This window comes from Eumetopias jubatus, unplaced genomic scaffold (assembly GCF_037043125.1).
Source record: "Eumetopias jubatus isolate StellerSeaLion01/CBP00866 unplaced genomic scaffold, mEumJub1_p1.0 scaffold_14, whole genome shotgun sequence".
Taxonomy (NCBI): domain Eukaryota; kingdom Metazoa; phylum Chordata; class Mammalia; order Carnivora; family Otariidae; genus Eumetopias; species Eumetopias jubatus.
Window position 1 is genome coordinate 55,793,804 of NW_028274820.1, and position 19,418 is coordinate 55,813,221.

The window sequence follows — 19,418 nt, forward strand, 5'->3', positions numbered from 1 at the left end:
ATTTGAGATTTATTATCTTTTGCCTTTTATGATTTATGTCCTTTCCCAGTCATAACCCAGGAAGTAAAAAAGATGACGCTTAATTTAGCAAATGTCTCAAGGGAATGTGAGGCAACAATTCTCTGGAAACAAATACCTTATTCAATGTACGCCCCTTTCTTTCTTCCCCCTGCAGAGTGCTGTTCACTCTCCCATCTTTGTTTTCTCCCTCACTAACTAGAGGGTGCCTTTGGGGCTCAAATCAGATCTTGCGCACTCTTGTTCTATTTTGTGTGGTGCCTGGTTCATAGCTGCTCAACAAACGCTTTTCTCAATGAAAGCAAGACTAAATTAATCTTAGCCAGGTATTTTAAAAATTTGCTCTATATTTGAAAAGGACAAAGTTCTAATGAGCTTAAAAATCTGGCCCTCAACGAAGTTAATTTTATGTGTAATGGCTAAATGATCACTACTTGTAGCAGTAAGCTAAAGAGCTATTTTGGTGCCACCCATCCTCACCTGGTAGGATTCTTTCTAATCATCTCTATGAGCTCAAGCATGGGAATCTGAAATAAGCTGCTAATGGACAAGCTAAATGTCTGATGAGGGATGCTGGCTTCTGTCTGATGATCTCAGTGCAGTTAGGGAAGTTACCGAATTCGCCAGTGTAGAGGGGTCACCACATTCAACCAAGGAATGCATATTCAATTCACTCTGGGTCTTCCATAAGCCTGGGTTACCTAACTCTTGTTTTTAGGGCCCCCAGACTGATATGCCTGCAGCTTGCTCCCCTCTGTCACTCAGAAGGAAGAGAAGTTATTCCTGGCTTTTCTATTCTGGACTGAAGTAGTCTCAAAACTTAGGTTTAGGCCAAAAGGGACCAACAGAAATCTCTTTCACTACATTCTTTCCCAAAGATTCTGAAGTCGCCAGATACAGTACATAAGAGCAGAGGTTGGGGCAAAGATGCATGAGTGGCAAGCCATAGCAGGTGGGGCACAGGAGAATAAGCAGCCACAGGTGTTGAGTAGACCTAGGGCCCTCTGATCTTCAGTAACAAGGATTTTTCCAGGGTGTGGTGAGCTTTTCTCAGGTCTATGCATATCTCTTCCCTATGCCAAGATTATGAGTAATACTGAAGGACAGGAATTTGAGATTTACTGAGCTGGGATGTAAATGGAATCTACTTAAAATTGAGATAAGTCAGACTTGATTACCAAATTATAATGGAAATGGCATTTAATAGTTCAACAAGTCATGAAAGGTTTCTGTCCACAAGCATCTGGCATTAAAGTATATTCCTCAGAAGACAATCAGAATAAAATTGGGTCTCTGTTTCATTCCAAGGTTTCCTCTCTTGGATTGAAGCCTCATCCAAGCTCAAATTCTTCCCTTTACCACCTTGATGGCTTATCCCTTAACCTCAAACCTGTAGGTATAAATCAGCGCCAACTTGGGCCCATGTGTGCTACTGTGTCTGTCATTCTATTTTCTGTAATTGTACTCACTTACATCTTTTAACATTCCAGTCATACAAGTTACTAGAGGAGACAGTATTATCTCCATGGCTTCAATTACCCTCTTGGTTCCCATGTTTTTAGAGTTGTATCTGAGTATTGTTTTAATACGGAGTTTAATTTTTGGATCTCTGACTCCCCATGGGTATTTAATGAGAAGCACTGGATGATCCCATTCATTTTTTGCTGACAAAATTTTTTGTGCCTTTCAGGAGTTGCTGTGTTAATTTTCTGATAGGGTAACTGCGAATAAGCAGGGGAGAAACAGTTCATCACAAATATTTTATGGGGGCAAGGGTCATTTCAATCAGGCTAACCTCACTTTAGGTCTCCACAAAATCCATCTTTAGGAACACATATAAAAACACAAAGATTGAATCGCAACTTTCTCTAACAAACCTGAAAGGTCTCTAGCTATTCTTTTTATTAATGATTTTTTTTGCTTCTGATAACAGAAGTTAAAAGGTATCTATTTTACTAGAAGAATATTATCAATGCAAATTTTTCTAAGCTTTCTTGTGGTTAACCGACTTCCAACAGAATTAATGGATTGTATAGTATTTATTGCCCATTTTAGAGGAAACTCTTTATAATCCTATTTAGCAGGTGCCAGTTTTTGATGCAAGTTTTTTCTTACCCAAGCAATCAAGACACAGGGCATCTAAAGTTCTTTCCAATGGCTATGACTCTCAGAGGAAAACTCCAGGATACTCAGACTGATTGCAAAAAATAACACATCATCACAATCCCCCAACTTGTAATAACAGTAAGTTCACTGAGCAGGGAAAAAGTGATAGCATCCATCAAGCATAAAATTCAGTTTGGGATTTTATTATGCATGGCACCATGTGGGGATCGTTAGACTTCTCTATTCATATGAGTATCAATATGAAGCTTGTTTTACCTCTATAAATCCTAGCTAAGGCAAGATCATGAAAGGTTTAAAGACTCATTTGCCTAAAGTACCATTCTCTCCCCTCACTGACTACACAGGGCCAAAATTTTACCTTGACATATTCTACCCTACCCCCACTTTTGCAATCACCAAGATATGCTCTTATGACTCATTCAGTTTCCATGAGCCTCCTTACAAATCCCTACCCCGAAGCCACTTCCTGCCATCTTAATTGTCTTATTACCACCATTATTCTCTCTCTCTATGTGTTTCTTGGATCTCCAGGAGCCCCTCATCTTTTATTCTGACTCAGCTTGCCTCCATCATGCCCAGCCCATTCCTGGAACCTGAATAAAGAGGACATTTACAAGGGTTTGTTAAAATTGTTGAGCCTTGTTCACTTAATTATATACAAATGTACCCTAAATGAATCTACATGCCATACCCTATTTCTCCATTTTTTTAGTACAGTAGTAAAGTACTTGAAAACAACAACAACAACAACAACAACAAATTAAGAGACCTATTCCAGGTAAACCTAAGTGCTGTACATCAATTTCTACAGACTAAAACAAGTTTTTTCTGCTTCAGCCATGGAATGGACTTTTTTTTTTAAATGAAAGACAAATTTTTATGTAATGAAAATTAAGAACATGGTCACGTTTCAAGTAAAATACAGGTATTTAATGTGATTTATCAGAGAAATATGTACGGTACACTGGCCCACAGTCTGTTATGTTCTGTTATGCTATTTTAAGCAATCTTCTATTTTTGCTATCTTAAAACAACATTTAGGGCTGCTGTATGCCAGATGGAATTTTTTCCTTTCCATCCATTTCCCATTGCAAAAGGAAAAAAAAGTTCTTTGCATCTTACATGGAAATCTTTTCTACATTTGTCTTCCTCATCTTTATCAACTGAAGTATTTGAATCACTCAGAAATCACCAAACTTTGACTGAATCAGTATGAGGTAAATATCATACAGCAGAGTGTATATTTAGAGTGAACATACAAGCCTGTGTAGTATTCATTAACAGAAAGTATTCATACGACATGCAAGCTCAAAATTCACTTCTATAAAAACAGGACCAAATCACAGTCAACTTTTTTAAGAAAATGATGATGTAGTGGTATATTTTAGGGTAAAGCTAATGAACTAGAATTGAGCTATAATTGGACATTCTGTCTTCCCAGGGACTTAGCTCAAGTCTGGACTTGAGCTCCTCACATGAAATCCTTAGTTGATGCGGGTGACTGCTTCATGTAAAACCAACAGAGAGGACCATGAGAAAAGGGAGTGAGTGTGACCCATTCTTCTCCTACAAACCCATTCCCGTGGTGCAGTAGAGCAATCTCCAAAATTTGAACGTAATCACCTTTTTCTCTCTTGCATATTAAATTCACAAGAGCTCAAAGGTATTTTGTGAATAGCACACAGTTTTTGGGTGCCATGCTCCGGCCACTTGGTTCTGCCTCTGGAGCTGCAGCATCCTCTCTGTGCGTGAGCCCTTCACATCGTCCTCAGCACGCGGCGCTTCCTTCGCCTGAAACGCCTGTCTTTCCTCACTTCTCCTCGTAATGCTTCGGGCCCTTCAGAGTCTCTCTTCCTCAGGGACCTGTGCATGTCTCCCTAGACCCGTTGAGCTCCCTGTGACAGGCTTCCATAGCACTCTGCATAACGCTTACCCCCCAGGTAACTGTGAATTCAGCCTCAGAATTTCCTGCAGTGTTAGCTCTCCAAAGGCAGTGATGTTATCAGGGCGTCCAGCGAGAATGAAAGCACATTTTAAGTTGGTACCGATGTCTCCCTTCTCCCTGAGATCTCTTCATGTTTTTATTTCTCCAAGCCTCAGTAGTACACAGTTGTCATGAAAGACTGTCTGTGAAGGATTGTCCATCTGTCTGCGCATCTTTTCCCTACCTTTTTGTCATAAAGCATCCATCAGAAACTCGAATGGAACTCAACTACCAAAGATTTCCAGTGTGATCTAATCAGACAACCATCTGGAAGGTAATAATATTGTTTTATTAATCGTAGTGCAGATCAGGCCTTGATGGGGGTAGAATAGGAAAGAATGTAAGGTTGCTCAGGGTCTGGAGTGAGATATGCCCACGGAGGGGGCCATAAACCAAAGAAAAGTAACCTATTTCTTGGTATCTCATTTTAATGATATCTCAGACATTCTAGAGATGATATGGCTATTTTAATTTTATAAGAATAAGAACTTAATAAACCTAGGCAGCAGCATCTGTCCCAAGGGGGAATACAAGATCTTCAAGAATGTGATTTTGATAAACCTATCAGAGCCACTACCACTTTGCCTAATTGGGCCTTTTAAAATAAACTTGAGTATTTTCAGAAAAATAAACAAATACTGTAATGACAAATCCCTCTCTTTAAAAACGCTGAAACTCATTTTTTAAAAATAAATGTCGGGACTTGCAGTGGGCTTCTTGTGGGAACTTAAAAATATAGCTAATGAGCAGATGGCTCAACCAGACAGCATGAGCACATAGCTTTCACGGGCAGCTTGGCTGCCATTCTTCTGGTAAGTAAGTAAGTAAGTAGATAGATAGTATCTATCTATCTATCTGTCTGTCTGTCTATCTATCTATCTGTCTATCGATAGATAAACAGATAGATAAAAATTCCAACAAAACTAGAATTTAAAGAACGCATGGAGGGAACCAAACTTGTAAAGCTTGCCGTCTAATGGAGAAGAGCACAGATTGTTGCATTTGTGAAAAATGTTTATTAGAGATATTTTCTTCTCTCTCAATGCCTGTGAAAGTATTTAAACACTTGATTAAATACTGTCTTGGATGATTCCTTGTTTTCCATGTGTGAATTCTCCCCGTCCCCTCCAGATCAACTGTAAACTTCTTAGAGGCACAAACTCCCTTCTGCCATTTTTGTGTTATTCTGTGGCCACATTAATCCTGATCAAAAATGAACTAAAACTGATGTTCATTCAAGGCCATCTCTCTCCTATGAAAAGGTACTTTAGTACCAAACCAACACAAAGTCAAGATTCTGTTATTAAGAAAAACAACATCGTTTCTATATAGCAATTTCTCAGTTTATAGGTGGGCAACCTAATATATGATGAATTGCCTATCACATCTGAATCCCGGCTTTCGTTATTAAGCAGTGATGTTGTAAAACTCTGTATTTAAGTAGTTTCTTGGTTAAACGAAATTACTGATACACTTTAAATAATGCCATGATTGCTCTTAACTTCACTAGATATATAATGCAAGTTTGAATAAAGAATGGTAAAACCAGCTTTGCTTTCAGTATTTCATATAGAGTAAAAACAGGGCTTTCACCTGATACTTAGCCTTATTTTTTAAAAAAGTAAGAGGCCAAACGAAAGTTGGAAAAGAGGCAGAGACTAACTTTTAATAGATGAAATAAGAGGGACAGCTGCCAGGATACCCCAAACCACTTCTCCCCTAGTCGTCCGTGAACAAGGGACCCTTTGACGTAGGCAGAATTCCAGGATGAGGCTGCAGGAAACAGGGAAAAGGAAGCCCCGGTAGAGGCTGAGTGATAGGGACCCTACCCTAGCAGCGGGCTATGCCAAGATTCGGTTTCAGCAAAATCCCCATCCCACCCATTTTTCAGAAGTGAATGAGAAAAGGGGAAGGAAGTAGGGTGGGTCCTCAGACTTAACAAAGGAACTGAAGAAAGCGGGTGGGGGGAGGGCAGGCTATGGGCCCAGTCCCTAGGGAAAGGGCTGCTTAGCACATACATTCCACAGATCCACGCTTCTGCAGTTTGGAAACGAGGAACTTGGTTTAGCAGCCACTACTGGCATTTCTACTCTACAAGTTAATACACTACAAAGCTACATGGTAGGAAAAAATAGTTCTGGTTTTCTGGTCAAGAGTATGGTTGTATTCCAGGAAAGAAAAAAAAAAAAAGGACCCACCTCTAGATAAATACCTTAATACAGTTATCTCACAGATACGAAAATATGAATAGTTTACATGCTTTTCAAATCTAAGTTAGGACTCAAACTAAGCAAGCACCTTAGCATTCTCTTTTCTTTAATCCCTCCCGTATCTGCCCCCACCATCCCTTCAATACATAATTGTCCTGCCTCTTTCCACTTTCTAGGGATTATCATGGTTCTTGTTGTCCTGGTTTCCTGGCCTCAGATCAGCCCTCCCTCCAGTAATGACTGTGGAGAGAAGATGCATCCCAGAAGCCATCGGGACTTGAATCTACTCTTAGCCCAGCTCTGCCTAGGCACTCATCAGCCTCAGCTTTCTAATGTGTCAAACTGAATGACATCATTTACCTCACAAGAGCCCCCGGCTCCTTCCTCCTTTTCTAGGAAAACTAACAAAACCAAGTCATCAATGATTTCTCGTTACATCTAGAATGAAGTAAAACTTTTCAGCCCTCAAAATCCTCCATGGTCTGGTCCCAATATCATCAGCTTGCCCCTTGGCCCCACTTGTGGTACACTGGTGACACAGAATGGCTTCTGATGTTCAAAAACACCTTGCACTTTGACAGCTCTGTGCTTTTTCTAATGCTGTTCTCCCTGCTAGCAATGCTTTTCTTCAATCTGAATCGTTTAATTCAACCCAAACCTACTTTAAGGTCCACATCAAACTTTACCTCCACTGTAAGAGAGAATCCTGTTTCCCCAGGTGGAAATTCTTCTTCTAACTTCTCTGCATCTCTCTGGGGCTGACCAATACTGTCTCCTTCTATCTCAGTTATCTGAGTCAATGTCTTCTTTCCACAACGTGACTATACTTCTTCAGGGTAGCCGACACATAGCTATTCTGAATCCCCTATGACACTGGCTTTACTAAAGGTATACTCAATGAATAAATAACCCAGAATACTCTAAAATAACAGCATTCAGACTATATGGGTCAAGAGAGCATTCCTGAAATCACACTTAATTCTGAAGAAGGCACATACATCATTGCAGCAAATGCCAAAGTTTGGCTAAATAATCCAGTTCATTTGGGGGCTACCAGAGATTCTGTCTGCCCAAGGTATTTTCAAAAGGTCTGGTCTGAGAAGATGGTTTATGTAGTTCCCATGCTAGCCAGAACCCCCACCTCACAATTTGCCAATGAGATAAACACTCTGCGCTTTAGCATGTATCTCAGACACCTGAAACATACTGCAGGAACACAAAAGCAAGGTAAATGTCTTGTAGCTTTCTGGACCAATAGAGTGGTTGGTCACCACTCTATTGCTAAACATAACATTCTTATGCCTACCATTTAATAGAAAATAACACACATTCCCACCTCCTTGTTACCAGTCATCAAATCCTGCCGATTTTGCCATCTATGATCTACATCTACAGCCTTCTCATTTCCCATTTATCACCTTGGTTCAGGCTTTCATCTTGCACCTGACTCACTACAATAGTCTTCCAAGGGTTCTCTCTAACACTTTCCTCTTTTCCACTCATTTCTTCCTCTAAGCCAATGCCGAAGAAATCTTACAAAGACTCCATGTGATTGTGCCACTTCCCTTCTTTGATGGCTTCCTTTGCCAGAAAGGCAAGTCTAAACTCCTTACAGTGGCTTACCAGGTCTTACGCAGCTGACCAGAAGCCTCCGTCACAACCCACTCCCCTTTAGTCCCCATGAATCACCCAGTGCTCAAGTCATGTGCATTCTTGCTCGTCCCTCTGTCTTCCAGGCTCTGCCCTGTCCCACCCTGTGGGGGCCATTAGTCAGCCTTCCAGGTCAAGCTGAAAGTCCCCCTTTGGTAACACATGCCCCTCCCCCTATTAATACAATTAGATTAAGACCAGGAAATGTGATGCCTACAAAAGAAGTAATTACTTTAAAGGGTTAATGACCAAATTTTAATCCCACTATCATAATGTTTAGAAGAAATAATCAATTTCTGTCCCCTTCTTAAAGTTCTCACATAATGATTTTCGACACTTAGTAATGAGTGTTGGCTAATTTTGCCGACAGCTTGTTAATGTAAAATAACACAACCAAGTGCTTCCTGAGAAACTTGTGGTAATTATACCTTCAAATATTTTTCTTTCAGAAATACCTGGGCAAAAGCTCAGAGTGAAGTGTATCTCTAATTGGCTGCATTTATAATCATGGTCTTGACCAGTTTGAGAAAATATGAGAAATGCCTACTCAGAAAGCTTGAAGCTCCTTCTATTTGTAACAAGATGTACCAGCAACAAAAGGTTTATTCTTTTTCTATTCAGTAGTACTTTAAAGTGGATTTCTCATTTTGGCACATACATATTTAAAGGGATGTGGTATTCTAGAACTGGAGAAGCAATGCAGTTTAGTTTAAAAAAAAAAAAAACCAAAAACAAACTCCATGGGTAACTTAGACTCTAACTCAAATTTTACCATTGTCTACTTAAATACCTTTGGCCCAGGAATGGCAGAGGAGGTAGATGAAGCATTTTAAAATCATCAAAGAAAGGAAATCTGTATGTAACTCTGGGGTTTGGTCATTACTGGTACTGTTATTACAAGAAGAAACTGCAGGCCTGGGTTTACATTAGGTAAACTGTGGTTTCCTCTGTACATCCTGCGCATTATAACTGAGGTTTCATGAGCCAGAGCAGATGACTAGCACTGAAAAGAGAGCGAGGGCAGGAAAGAGGCAAATGCTGTACCCACCTCATGAACACGGTGAACGCCGTGGGTGAGCAAAGGTGGAGCTACATCAAATGCTCAAGACCTAAATGAGTCAGATATATCCATCTACCAGATGGTTTTTGTTCCTAATACTTTATTGCAGCAAGTGTAAACATCTCGTATCAAATAAACCACAGAGTGGAACACGATATCAATATCAGTCGCAAGAGCTGATTAGTTCAACTGCTGTCATCCTGCAGGAGGGACATGGCAGAATGGCTGGGATTATATTCATCACTAAGGAAGAAAGAGCCTGAATATTCACCTCTCCTTACTCAGGAGGAGAAGTCGATGTAGCAAATGTCACAATTCCAATGCTGATTTATACACCATCTTTCCTCCCAGGAGCATAAACACTGTCAGAGCTCCTAATGCATTCATATCATGACATTCATGCAGAAGTAACAAACCTTAGTGTTCTATTTTACAGTCTTCAGATGAAGGATTAAACCTTCATTTTAGATAACCGTAGGGATAGTAGATAGCAATAGTAGACAATCATAAGCAAAGCTGTTAATCTTCTACCACTAAATTTCTGCCTCATGTTAGAAGTGTTTACAATTACCAGCACCAAGTTTGGATTTCTAATATATATTTGGGGGGGTACGATAGTCTCATTAGCTTTAACTATAATATTCTGGATTGAACTAAATACAAGGCAAAGGCAATACTGATATCTTTTAAAATAAGCCTAACGTTGTTTGTGGCCTGAGGCTGATGATTTCTAGCCTTGGTGAACTGGTACTCTACTATTAGTTTGGCTTTGAAAGATCTTGCCTTACCCTCAGGCTGTCACTGGTCCACTGAATTGAATATGCAATTCATTGTAAAATATATCATTCATTTTAAGGACCACTAGGAAAGAAAAATGCTCACAGTTAAACTATGATGCGTTTTCCTATCATCAATCATTAAGACTTACTCTGATTTCTGAGATGCTAAAACATGGGGGAAATATGCATTTTGAAATCAACAAAATATGGCATATGAAAACTGTTGCTCTTCTAATTAAAATGAACCAAAAGGAACACTGTTTTGAGAAACTTAAGTCACACATTAGGATACTCAAATATTCTAAGGACATGGCAGAGATTAAGAGTCAGTGTTTGATATAGTCAACCGTCAGGGTACTTTTAACAATTTAAACAAGTCTTCAATAGTACCTAGTGAAGTGAAGGCTCCTAAGATGTCCACTCCCACTTAAAGTCGATGGTCACCCCTGAAACAGCTCAGTTACAAGGCTTTGAAACTGCTTGATTATTCTCCCCCTTGAGACACCAATTATTATCATCTGATGTTGCACTGTTAAGAGACATGTTATGTTCAACTAAACAGCCTGCTCCCTTGAACATCTTACCTCCCCTCCTGCTCAATAAAACCCTGGTGTTTATATTGGGCCTTAGGGCAGAAAAAGCATGAAGCAATTTTTCCCCTTTGGAAGGGGTTGGATATAAAATTCCAAGGAAAAATTTAAGTCAGAGGAAGACATGTTTATAAGCACTGAAGAATTTTCCCCTTCGTGAGCAACCCTGGATAGTTGAGCACTGAGAGCGCAGTTTTACAAACAACCACAAAAAGTCAGACAACAAAGAAAGTGGTGCCATTGTACCCCCAGCATGAGGGCAACATTCTCAGCTCTAAGGCTCGATCTGAATTACTGCTTTCAGGAGAATCGAGCAGAGCGTCCCTTTCCTCCAGTTTAACTCCATGCAAACAATAGAACTTTTGTTGGAACACAAACATTCATAAGATACTGGGAAAACTCCCTTCTGACTCTCCCACTTGGTAAAAGCATCTATAATCTGTTACTCTACACTTACCTTTTTCTACTGACTCAGGGTACATTTGTTTGGTAACTAGAGCCATGCCATACTCAACATAAAAGTACATCAGAATGTTCTTTCAAAATTCGTATTCCACAACCTATCTGATGTGGTCAAATTCCCAAAGTCAAACTTGAAAGCCATCAAATCAAAATCATAGACAAGCATTCATAGATTTGCTTACATGTATTCTTCTATTTCTACAAGATTTACTTTTGAGGAGAGTTCTCTTATAAATCCAGTGTTGTAATTATAAATCCAGGCTTGGAGTTATGAGTAGCTGTTATTTTTACTAAGGAGGACGATTTTTTGGGGAAAAAACAAAACTAAAGAATTTAAAATATCTTTTCCTTCAAACATACAACCAGGCGGAAACATTTTTCACCCCCTTTAAACCTGTGTCCCCAAGAGAAAAAGGGCTTACGTGTTCAGATTTCTCCTGTTCTTTTTTGTCTGTCTGTAGAAACTGACAGTTTTCTCTTGCCAGCTTCTGGACCAGTTCAATTCGTCCGATGTCATCTCTCTCCTGAAGTTTGCACATCACTCCTGCCTTAAGAGTTGGGGAAAAAGCGAAGATATACTTAAATCCGCAGTCCCAGGACATGACACCACTGCAAAATTCGCCTTATGATAAGCTCATCTTCTCTGTTGCCTGGACTAATGCCTGGTCTTGGTCAAATATGTTGCCTTTCCAAAACTGAAACTGAATGATTTTAACCTAGGAAGGCCACACCACAAGTCTTAAAGTTGAGATCATGTATCGGTCCACTTTAAGAGAGAGAAGGGCAGAGCAAACTAAATCATTTGTGACTGAAGTGTGCTTCTGATATGCCAGTATTTGTTCCTGACAGCCTGTTTCCTGTTACATAAGCAAAGCCTCACAAGAGGTTAAAAACTCATGGGAAAGTTAGCCAGGAACCACTCTGACAAAAAGGGTGAAATGATACAGAGTACTAAAAATAACAGTATACAAGCTCCTAATTCTTTCGCTCCACCAGATTATTCCACGTACAAATACACAGTTTAACAAGATCACCGGATTTTTTTTTTTTTAACAACTGGAAAATTACTATGGGACATTGTTAGCAAAATACCTCCAATGTTGCATAAATACAGTGAAAAAAAAGTTTATTAAAAATAAACTGCAAAAAGAAAGCTTCAAATGTCATCAGGGATTGGAAATGATCCATAAAGCATCACATTTTTTATTATGCAAAAGTACCTAAGTAACAATAATACAAAGGAGGAGAATCTGGGACTTTGATTAGAAAAAAAAGATGTTCATTATAACACAAATTGTGAACTGTTTCTGCTCAAATTCTTTTAAAAAAAATTGTTCATACTGACATATGAGGACATGATCTAATGAAATCTGAAGTTACTCTTGGCAGGAGCAGTCAAAAGATGAGAATCTACAATACAAACTACAGGATTTGAAAGGACTTAGCAACAGGACCAAATATGGAGAAGGGGGGACAGAAAGTGATGCTCAGCTTCATGGTCTTAATTGTGCCAAAGATACCCATTTTGTTGAGCGGGCATCAAAGAAATGGGATCATCCATGTAAAACAATGACTATTATCTTTATTCCCATGGGCAAAGATAGTTTCTTATCTAGCAGTGTCTCCAACAACTAGGAAGGAAACAGAAAATTCTTCAAGTGGCCCAAATCACAGATTCCCAGGAGACAGCAAGTGGAATTCCTCCCCCAAAGTCAGCTATTTATTTTTAAAACATCCCTCACAAGCGGGCCTCCAGGTCGTCTCCAAGGCTTCTTGCACAGGGATCTCAGGTTATCTTAAGACAACCTGTGTCCTGTTGGAGAGCCACAGTTGCTGGAAAGTCCCTTACCACACTAGATAAAACTCTGAAATCATTCAACTTAAATCCAGGAGTACTAGTTTTGTCTTTTATTTTTATTTTTTTGTTTTTTTAAAAAGATTTTATTTATTTATTTGACAGAGCGAGAGGCAGCAAGAGAGGGAACACAAGCAGGGGGAGAGAGAGAGAGAGGGAGAAGCAGGCTTCCCGTGGAGCAGGGAGCCCGAAGCGGGGCTCGATCCCAGGACACTGGGACCATGACCTGAGCCAAAGGTAGACACTTAACCAACTGAGCCACCCAGGCACCCCTTTTATTTTTAAAAAATATTTATTTATTTATTTTAGAAAGAGGGGGAGAGAGCTAGTGAGTGGGGAGGGGGGCAGAGGGAGAGGGAGAGAGAATCCACAAGCAGACTCCCCACTGAGCGTGGAGCCTGACACCAAGACCCTGAGATCACAAACTGAGCTATAATCAAGAGCCAGACACTTAACCGACTGAGCCACCCAGGTGCCCCTAGTTTTACCTTTTAAAGCAACTGAAACTATGTCTATTTCTTTTCAATATGATAATTTTTCAAACATTTAAACACCAATATTTATTATATTCTCCTTTTAATATTGCCCATATATGCCCTCCCAGCTCCCTATTTTATTCATTCACTCATTCATTCACTTACTTACTCAATAGATTTCATTTGAGCAAAAAGCACAAGCTAGGAGCTATAGGTTCTAGGGATATAGTACTGAACAACAACAACAACAAAAACAACCCCACCTGTCATGAAGCTTACATTCACTAGGGGATGTGCATTATATAACATATACAGATATAATATATCATCTAGTAGTATATGATAGGAAGGAAAATAAGGCAGGCAAGGGGGAAGAGAAGTGACTGGAGTGTTACCAAGACAAGACATGTCAGGGAAGGATTCTTTAGTCAAATGAGATTTGAATGGAGATCTAAAAGAAGTGAGGAAGAGTATGTCAGGCAGAGGAACAGAAGTGCAAGAGTGCTGAGGCCTGGGTGTGATCGGCATGTTCAAGGAAGAGTAAAGAAAACTGCGTGGCTGACCCCGAGTTGGTATGGGGGACACTGGTGGGGCCACCAAAGAGGTGGTGTGGGGCCAGATCACATCGTGTCCTTACAGGCTGGGTAAGGAGTTTGGATTCTTTTTCTGAACAAGATGGAAATCTTTTAGAAGGTTTTGAATGTAGGACTGGCATCATCTGACTTACATTTTAACAACATCATTCTGTCTTCTGGGTTGAGAAAACATTGTTGGGTGGGAAGAAGCAGCTGAAACCAGAAGACCCATAAGGAGACTGGTCTTCAGAGAAGCAAAGTCTTGGAATTTGTGGTAGTGGTGGAGATGGTGAGAAATGGTTAGAATTTGAAAACTTTCAAAAAAAAAAAAAAGAATTTGAATACTTTCTAAAGGTATAGCAACAGATTTTGTTGCCTCCAAGGTATTTAGCTTGAGCAACTGGAAAGGTAGGGTTGTCGTTTACTGAGATTGGGAAGACTGGGGAAGAATGTCTGGGAAGGAATATGCCCATAAGGTATCTAAGTGGTGTTCCCGGGTTGGCCATTTGGAGGCTCAGATGCATCAATGTAGATGGTACTTAAAACCAGAGGAGTAAGAGAGGTTACCAGTGATGTAAGCAAAGAAGAGAAGAAATCCAGGAATTGAGTCCCCTGTTTGGATATTGGAAAGACAACAAATAGTCAGAAAAGGAGACAGAGTGGCTCCAAGAGGAGAAGCTGGTGAGTAGTGAAGAAGGTGTTTCAAGGAGGAGAGAGAGAAAAACTGTATCAAATGTTGCTGAAATATCAAGTAAGATGGGTTCGAAATGACAGATTTGACAGAATTTGATGGAAGTAATCTGTGACTTTGATGATAGTTTTTTTTGACCAAAAAAGTGGTAGGGAAAAAAGCTGTATTAGCTTGGGGTTTAACAAAGAATGAGCAACAACTCTTCTGAGTTTTGTTACAAGCAACAGGACACTAGCTAAAGAGTGATGTTGAAAGTTTTGCTTGCTTGCTTGTTTATGGTGAGGGATGTTCCAGTCTACTTATCTTATTAGAAATCACCCAGCACAGAGGGAAACCTCATGATGCAGGACGGAGAAGGGGCATTTTTAGGAGTAATGCCTTCAGGTGCAAAGAGAGTATAAAGATCTATCAGAAAGAGGACTGTGAATTTTTCACTCACTGTAGCAGGAGGGCAGGTGAAGTACAGGGATAAATATGCAGGTAGGCTGGCACATTTGGTGGTAGGAAAATGTGGAAATTCTTTTTTTTTTTTTTTTAAGATTTTATTTAGTCACTTGACAGAGAGAGACACAGCGAGAGACCTGGGATTATGACCTGAGCCGAAGGCAGATGCTTAACGACTGAGCCACCCAGGCGCCTCCGTTTTTTTTTTTTTTGTTTTGTTTTGTTTTTTACTTCTTAAAGATTTGAGAGAGGGAGAGAGAAAGAGAGAGCACTCGCACATGTGAGAGGTTGGGGAGGAGTAGAGGGAGAGAATCTCAAGGAGGCTCCCAGCAGAGCAGGGAGCTGGACACACAGCTTGATCCCAGGACCCTGACATCATGACCTGAGCTGAAATCAAGAGTTGGATGCTTAACCAACTGAGCCACCCAGGCACTCCTGGAAATTCTTTTCTGGATGCTTCTATTTCCCAAAAAAAGAAGTCAAGTTATTAGCTGAGAGTAGGGAATATGAGAAGATGCTATGGAGGTATAAGAAAAGAAGGCTACATGTAGTGGTCATTTCAGTGGCAAGGTTGGCCAATTTTTTTGTAAAGGGCCAGAGTGTCAATATTCCAGGCTTCGTGGGCAATGTGGGCTCTCATGCAACTACCCAATTCTGCAGTTTTAGTGCAAAAGCAGCCCACACGATAGGTAGGTGAAAGAGCACAACTGTGTTCCAATAACACTTTACTTACAAAAATAGGGAGTCAACTGTGGTTTGCCCCCTCCTGACTTGGGAGGAAACGGGACAAGGGAAGTAGAATGAGATTGTCAAGCATTACTAAGGGCTCACTTGATTTTATTTTTAGATCCTTTTAACATACTAACCATCCTCCTTGGAGCATATTTCTGTTTGTCACGATTTTAATGGAGCCCATAACCTGATATAATGCTAAATACATGCGCTGATCTTGAAGAGGCATTTTCATCAATACTAGAGAGGGTACAAGAGGATCAGTGGTGTTAAATATCCTCCTTTAAACTAAAAAGACAAGGAGACTTTGGGGGGTGGATTTCCTATATTACAAATGACTAACATCCTTTAAAAGCTTTGACACTTAGAGGAATAAATTTCTGTTATCTAAAAAATTCATTGATGTCAGCCAGCTAGAATTTCTTCTCTCTCCATGTCATCCTGACAGCGTTTAACACACTGTCCTGCTAGCCAAGAAAGGAGGCTCATGACCCTGCAACCTTAGGACCTGCGCTGTGGTTGTTTATTCCGCAGTGTGATGGATTAGTCCTCATCTCTCGGCTCCCCAGTGCGGAGCCCTGTATAATAGAGGGTGTGTGTGGGATTGGGGCTAGAAGGGGAGATACACAGGAGGAAAGTGTCTTGGAACTAAATAGGCACTAGACTGAGCCTGTTACTTCTCACCAGCACGGGTTCCAGAGTTAACTGGGCTAAGCTCCCATGTGCTCTGATTTGGAGATGGTCTTTCCTTTGTATGTATATGGGAGACAGACCCATATACATTCTTTTATTTTTTTAAAAAGATTTTATTTATTTATTTTAGAGAGACAAAAAGAGAGAGTATGTGTGAGTGGGGGGTGGGGCAGAGGGAGAGGAAGAAAAAAATCTCAAGCAGACTCCATGCTCAGTGCAGAGCCCAAAGTAAGGCTCAATCTCACAACTCGAGATCACGACCTGAGCCAAAACCAAGAATCGGATGCCCAACCAACTGAGCTACCCAGGTACCCCATCATATATATTCTTTTAAAACAACTGATAGGGGGCGCCTGGGTGGCTCAGCCATTAAGTCTGCCTTCGGCTCAGGTCATGATCCCAGGGTCCTGGGATCGCGCCCTGCATCGGGCTCCCTGCTCAGTGGGAAGCCTGCTTCTCCATCTCACATTCCCCATACTTGTATTCCCTCTCTCGTTGTCTCTCTCTCAGTCAAATAAATAAAATCTTAAAAATAAAATAAAACAACTGATAATATCGTTAGGATTAAGAGGGTGGGACTGAGTAGTGAAAACTTAAGACACCTTAACTATTTTTTTGGTTGCTGTGGGAACATGAGTGTTTAAACAACTCTAAACATTCTATTTTATCATATGTTTAGGATACTAAATATAGACTCTTCTTTAATGAGGAAATACATTTTTATTAGAACCAGATACTTGGGTGCACAAATTATGTACTTTAAACACAAAATGCTATTACTTTTAAAAATGGGTTTCAGAGCAACTTAATTATTTCGTATTTATAATTAAAGCATCTTATAATTAAAAAAGGAATATTGCTGTCTTGATTTTCTGGTTTCTGCATAATTTCTAGATGCATTTTTGTAAGATAATCAATTCTACAGCACTCCTTACATAACAACTATCAAAAAAAGGCCTTCAAGGAGGGTTATGAATGCTTCTTCATTCCCTGGAGAACTTGAAACCCGGAAAGATACCCACACACCCTAGATAGTTTCTAAGACATTCCTCTGTGAAAGTACCATGCTCAGCCAGATGTTCTCTGGGGGTCCCTTTCACAGCTCTGTAATTTAGTGATTTAATTTGAAACACCCATGAATTTATTAATATATTTTGGGAGCTTTGTTATGGCAGGAAAAGCAAGATAAGTAACAGCCCTTGATCTAGACTTTCACATTCTTGAACTACTTAATTTGCCTATACGAAATTAATTATAAACAGTTTACCTAACATTGCTAAGCCAGAAAAAAAATAAAACATTAATCTGGAACTGTCAGAAGAGTTATTTAAGAGCCTTATTTCAAGGTCTGCTTCGAAAAAAACAAAAACAAAAACAAAAAACCTCTGTAATGTATAATTAAAGCTATTCATGTGGTTTTCAGTGTCTGAGGACAGAAATGTTATGAATGTAAATTAAAGTCTGTTTCCTTTATAAACGGAGTCAAAAAAATGTTGGGCCCATTCTTTTAGTGGTAAAATGGTGCTTGGACAGGAGTCCCTTAGGAAAGGCTACAAGGATGATATATGAATAACCTTCATGACAAAAGGTGAAAGAGCACATTTTATGTATGAAAACACTATATGCATTATCTTCACTTTAAAAATCATTTTCTCTCAAACACTTAGATAAAACATCATGCAAAAGAGAAGGAAAACCAGGATGAAAGAGCCCACTTTTCAAGTAAGCACTTTTGCAGCAACAGAATGCTACTTAATACAAATGCATGGTGATAAATTCTTATTCATTACTACATAACAGAGTCATTTCTTTCACAATTCAATCTCACACAGAAATTCATAAAGTAAATTTTTTTCCTACTTTAAACAGAAAACTCAAATGATGAAAGACTGATGGGATGGGAAGATATTACATGACTCAACTGTATGCATGTATTTTCTAAACAACAAATATTAAGAATCCCTTCTAGGAAAATTCAGAAGATAATTCACACTAAATAATAATAATAAAAAATTATGTGTAATGTTAATAACAAATACATAAAATATAATGTTAATAAAATATACAATATATTAATAATATAACATAAAATGTAATATATAATAGAATATATCATATGGTAATTATATAAGCATAATATTATAATACATCAAATATAATAAATTATAAATTGATTGATAATAATAATAAATAACCATTTTATTTTGTAGGGCAGCAAGTATTCATTTTCTCAAATTTCTTCAGCGAGGGAAAGAAAACTATGAAAAATTTCCTCCTGGTTGGGCTAGAAAAATATACCCTTTCCTTGAGGCAAAGGGTCACACGGCGCCCACAGTGAAAAGTGCATGTGATGGGGGGTGTGAGGCAGATTTACTCATGCCCAAGGCATCACTAGGACAAGCCTCAGATACCGTGCTGGGGCATCACAGAGAGTCATCCAGTGACTCCTGGCCCCTCCGTGTACAGGTAAGGCACCAACCTCAGGAAGGTTCACTTCTCTGATCCTCCTCCTTTCTGGAATTACATGTGTTAAAGCACCATTTGGGTTGGACAGACCCATCCTGTACAAACACTGTATGAAACTACATCCTGCCAGAGCAGAGTGGGGGGAGGGAAGCAGGCAGAAGCCATAGCTACATGGAATTTATAACTGCTGTCCCTCAAGTATTTTCTTAATCGATTTTACGTACATAAGTCTCTCTCCTGAGAAAACTAAAAAAATACATTGCCATACATTTACATCGCTTATGGTTCACTTATTTCCTATACTTGATTCCTTGAAGTTTCATACTAGAGTAAGGAGGATACCAATATTTTGTCTTGTTTGGACCTGAAATTACATCTCAGGTCTGTAAACATTACTGACCACACTGCTAAGCAGAACAGCAAAGTTGACAAATAATAATAATAAAAAAAGCAAATCCTAGTAAATTCCGACATAAAGCATTTTGAATGATCTGTTTTCTATGATCACTATTACAGCCTTAAATAACAGCTTTCTTCTGTATGTTAAAAAAAAGAAATCACTTTTTGGCTACTGAAAATCATGAAATATTTGGCAATTACTTTATA

General features: G+C 39.4%; 1 protein-coding gene across 1 annotated transcript in view; it reads right to left on the minus strand.

Annotated features, from left to right (window-relative positions):
* The window catches only part of RAPGEF5 (Rap guanine nucleotide exchange factor 5), a 236,092-nt gene that overhangs the window by 92,898 nt on the left and 123,776 nt on the right, over positions 1–19,418 (minus strand). Inside the window, exon 9 of the mRNA XM_088018447.1 lies at positions 11,303–11,428. Within this exon, the coding sequence (XP_087874573.1) occupies positions 11,303–11,428 (126 nt within the window). The remainder of the gene's footprint in view (positions 1–11,302; positions 11,429–19,418) is intronic.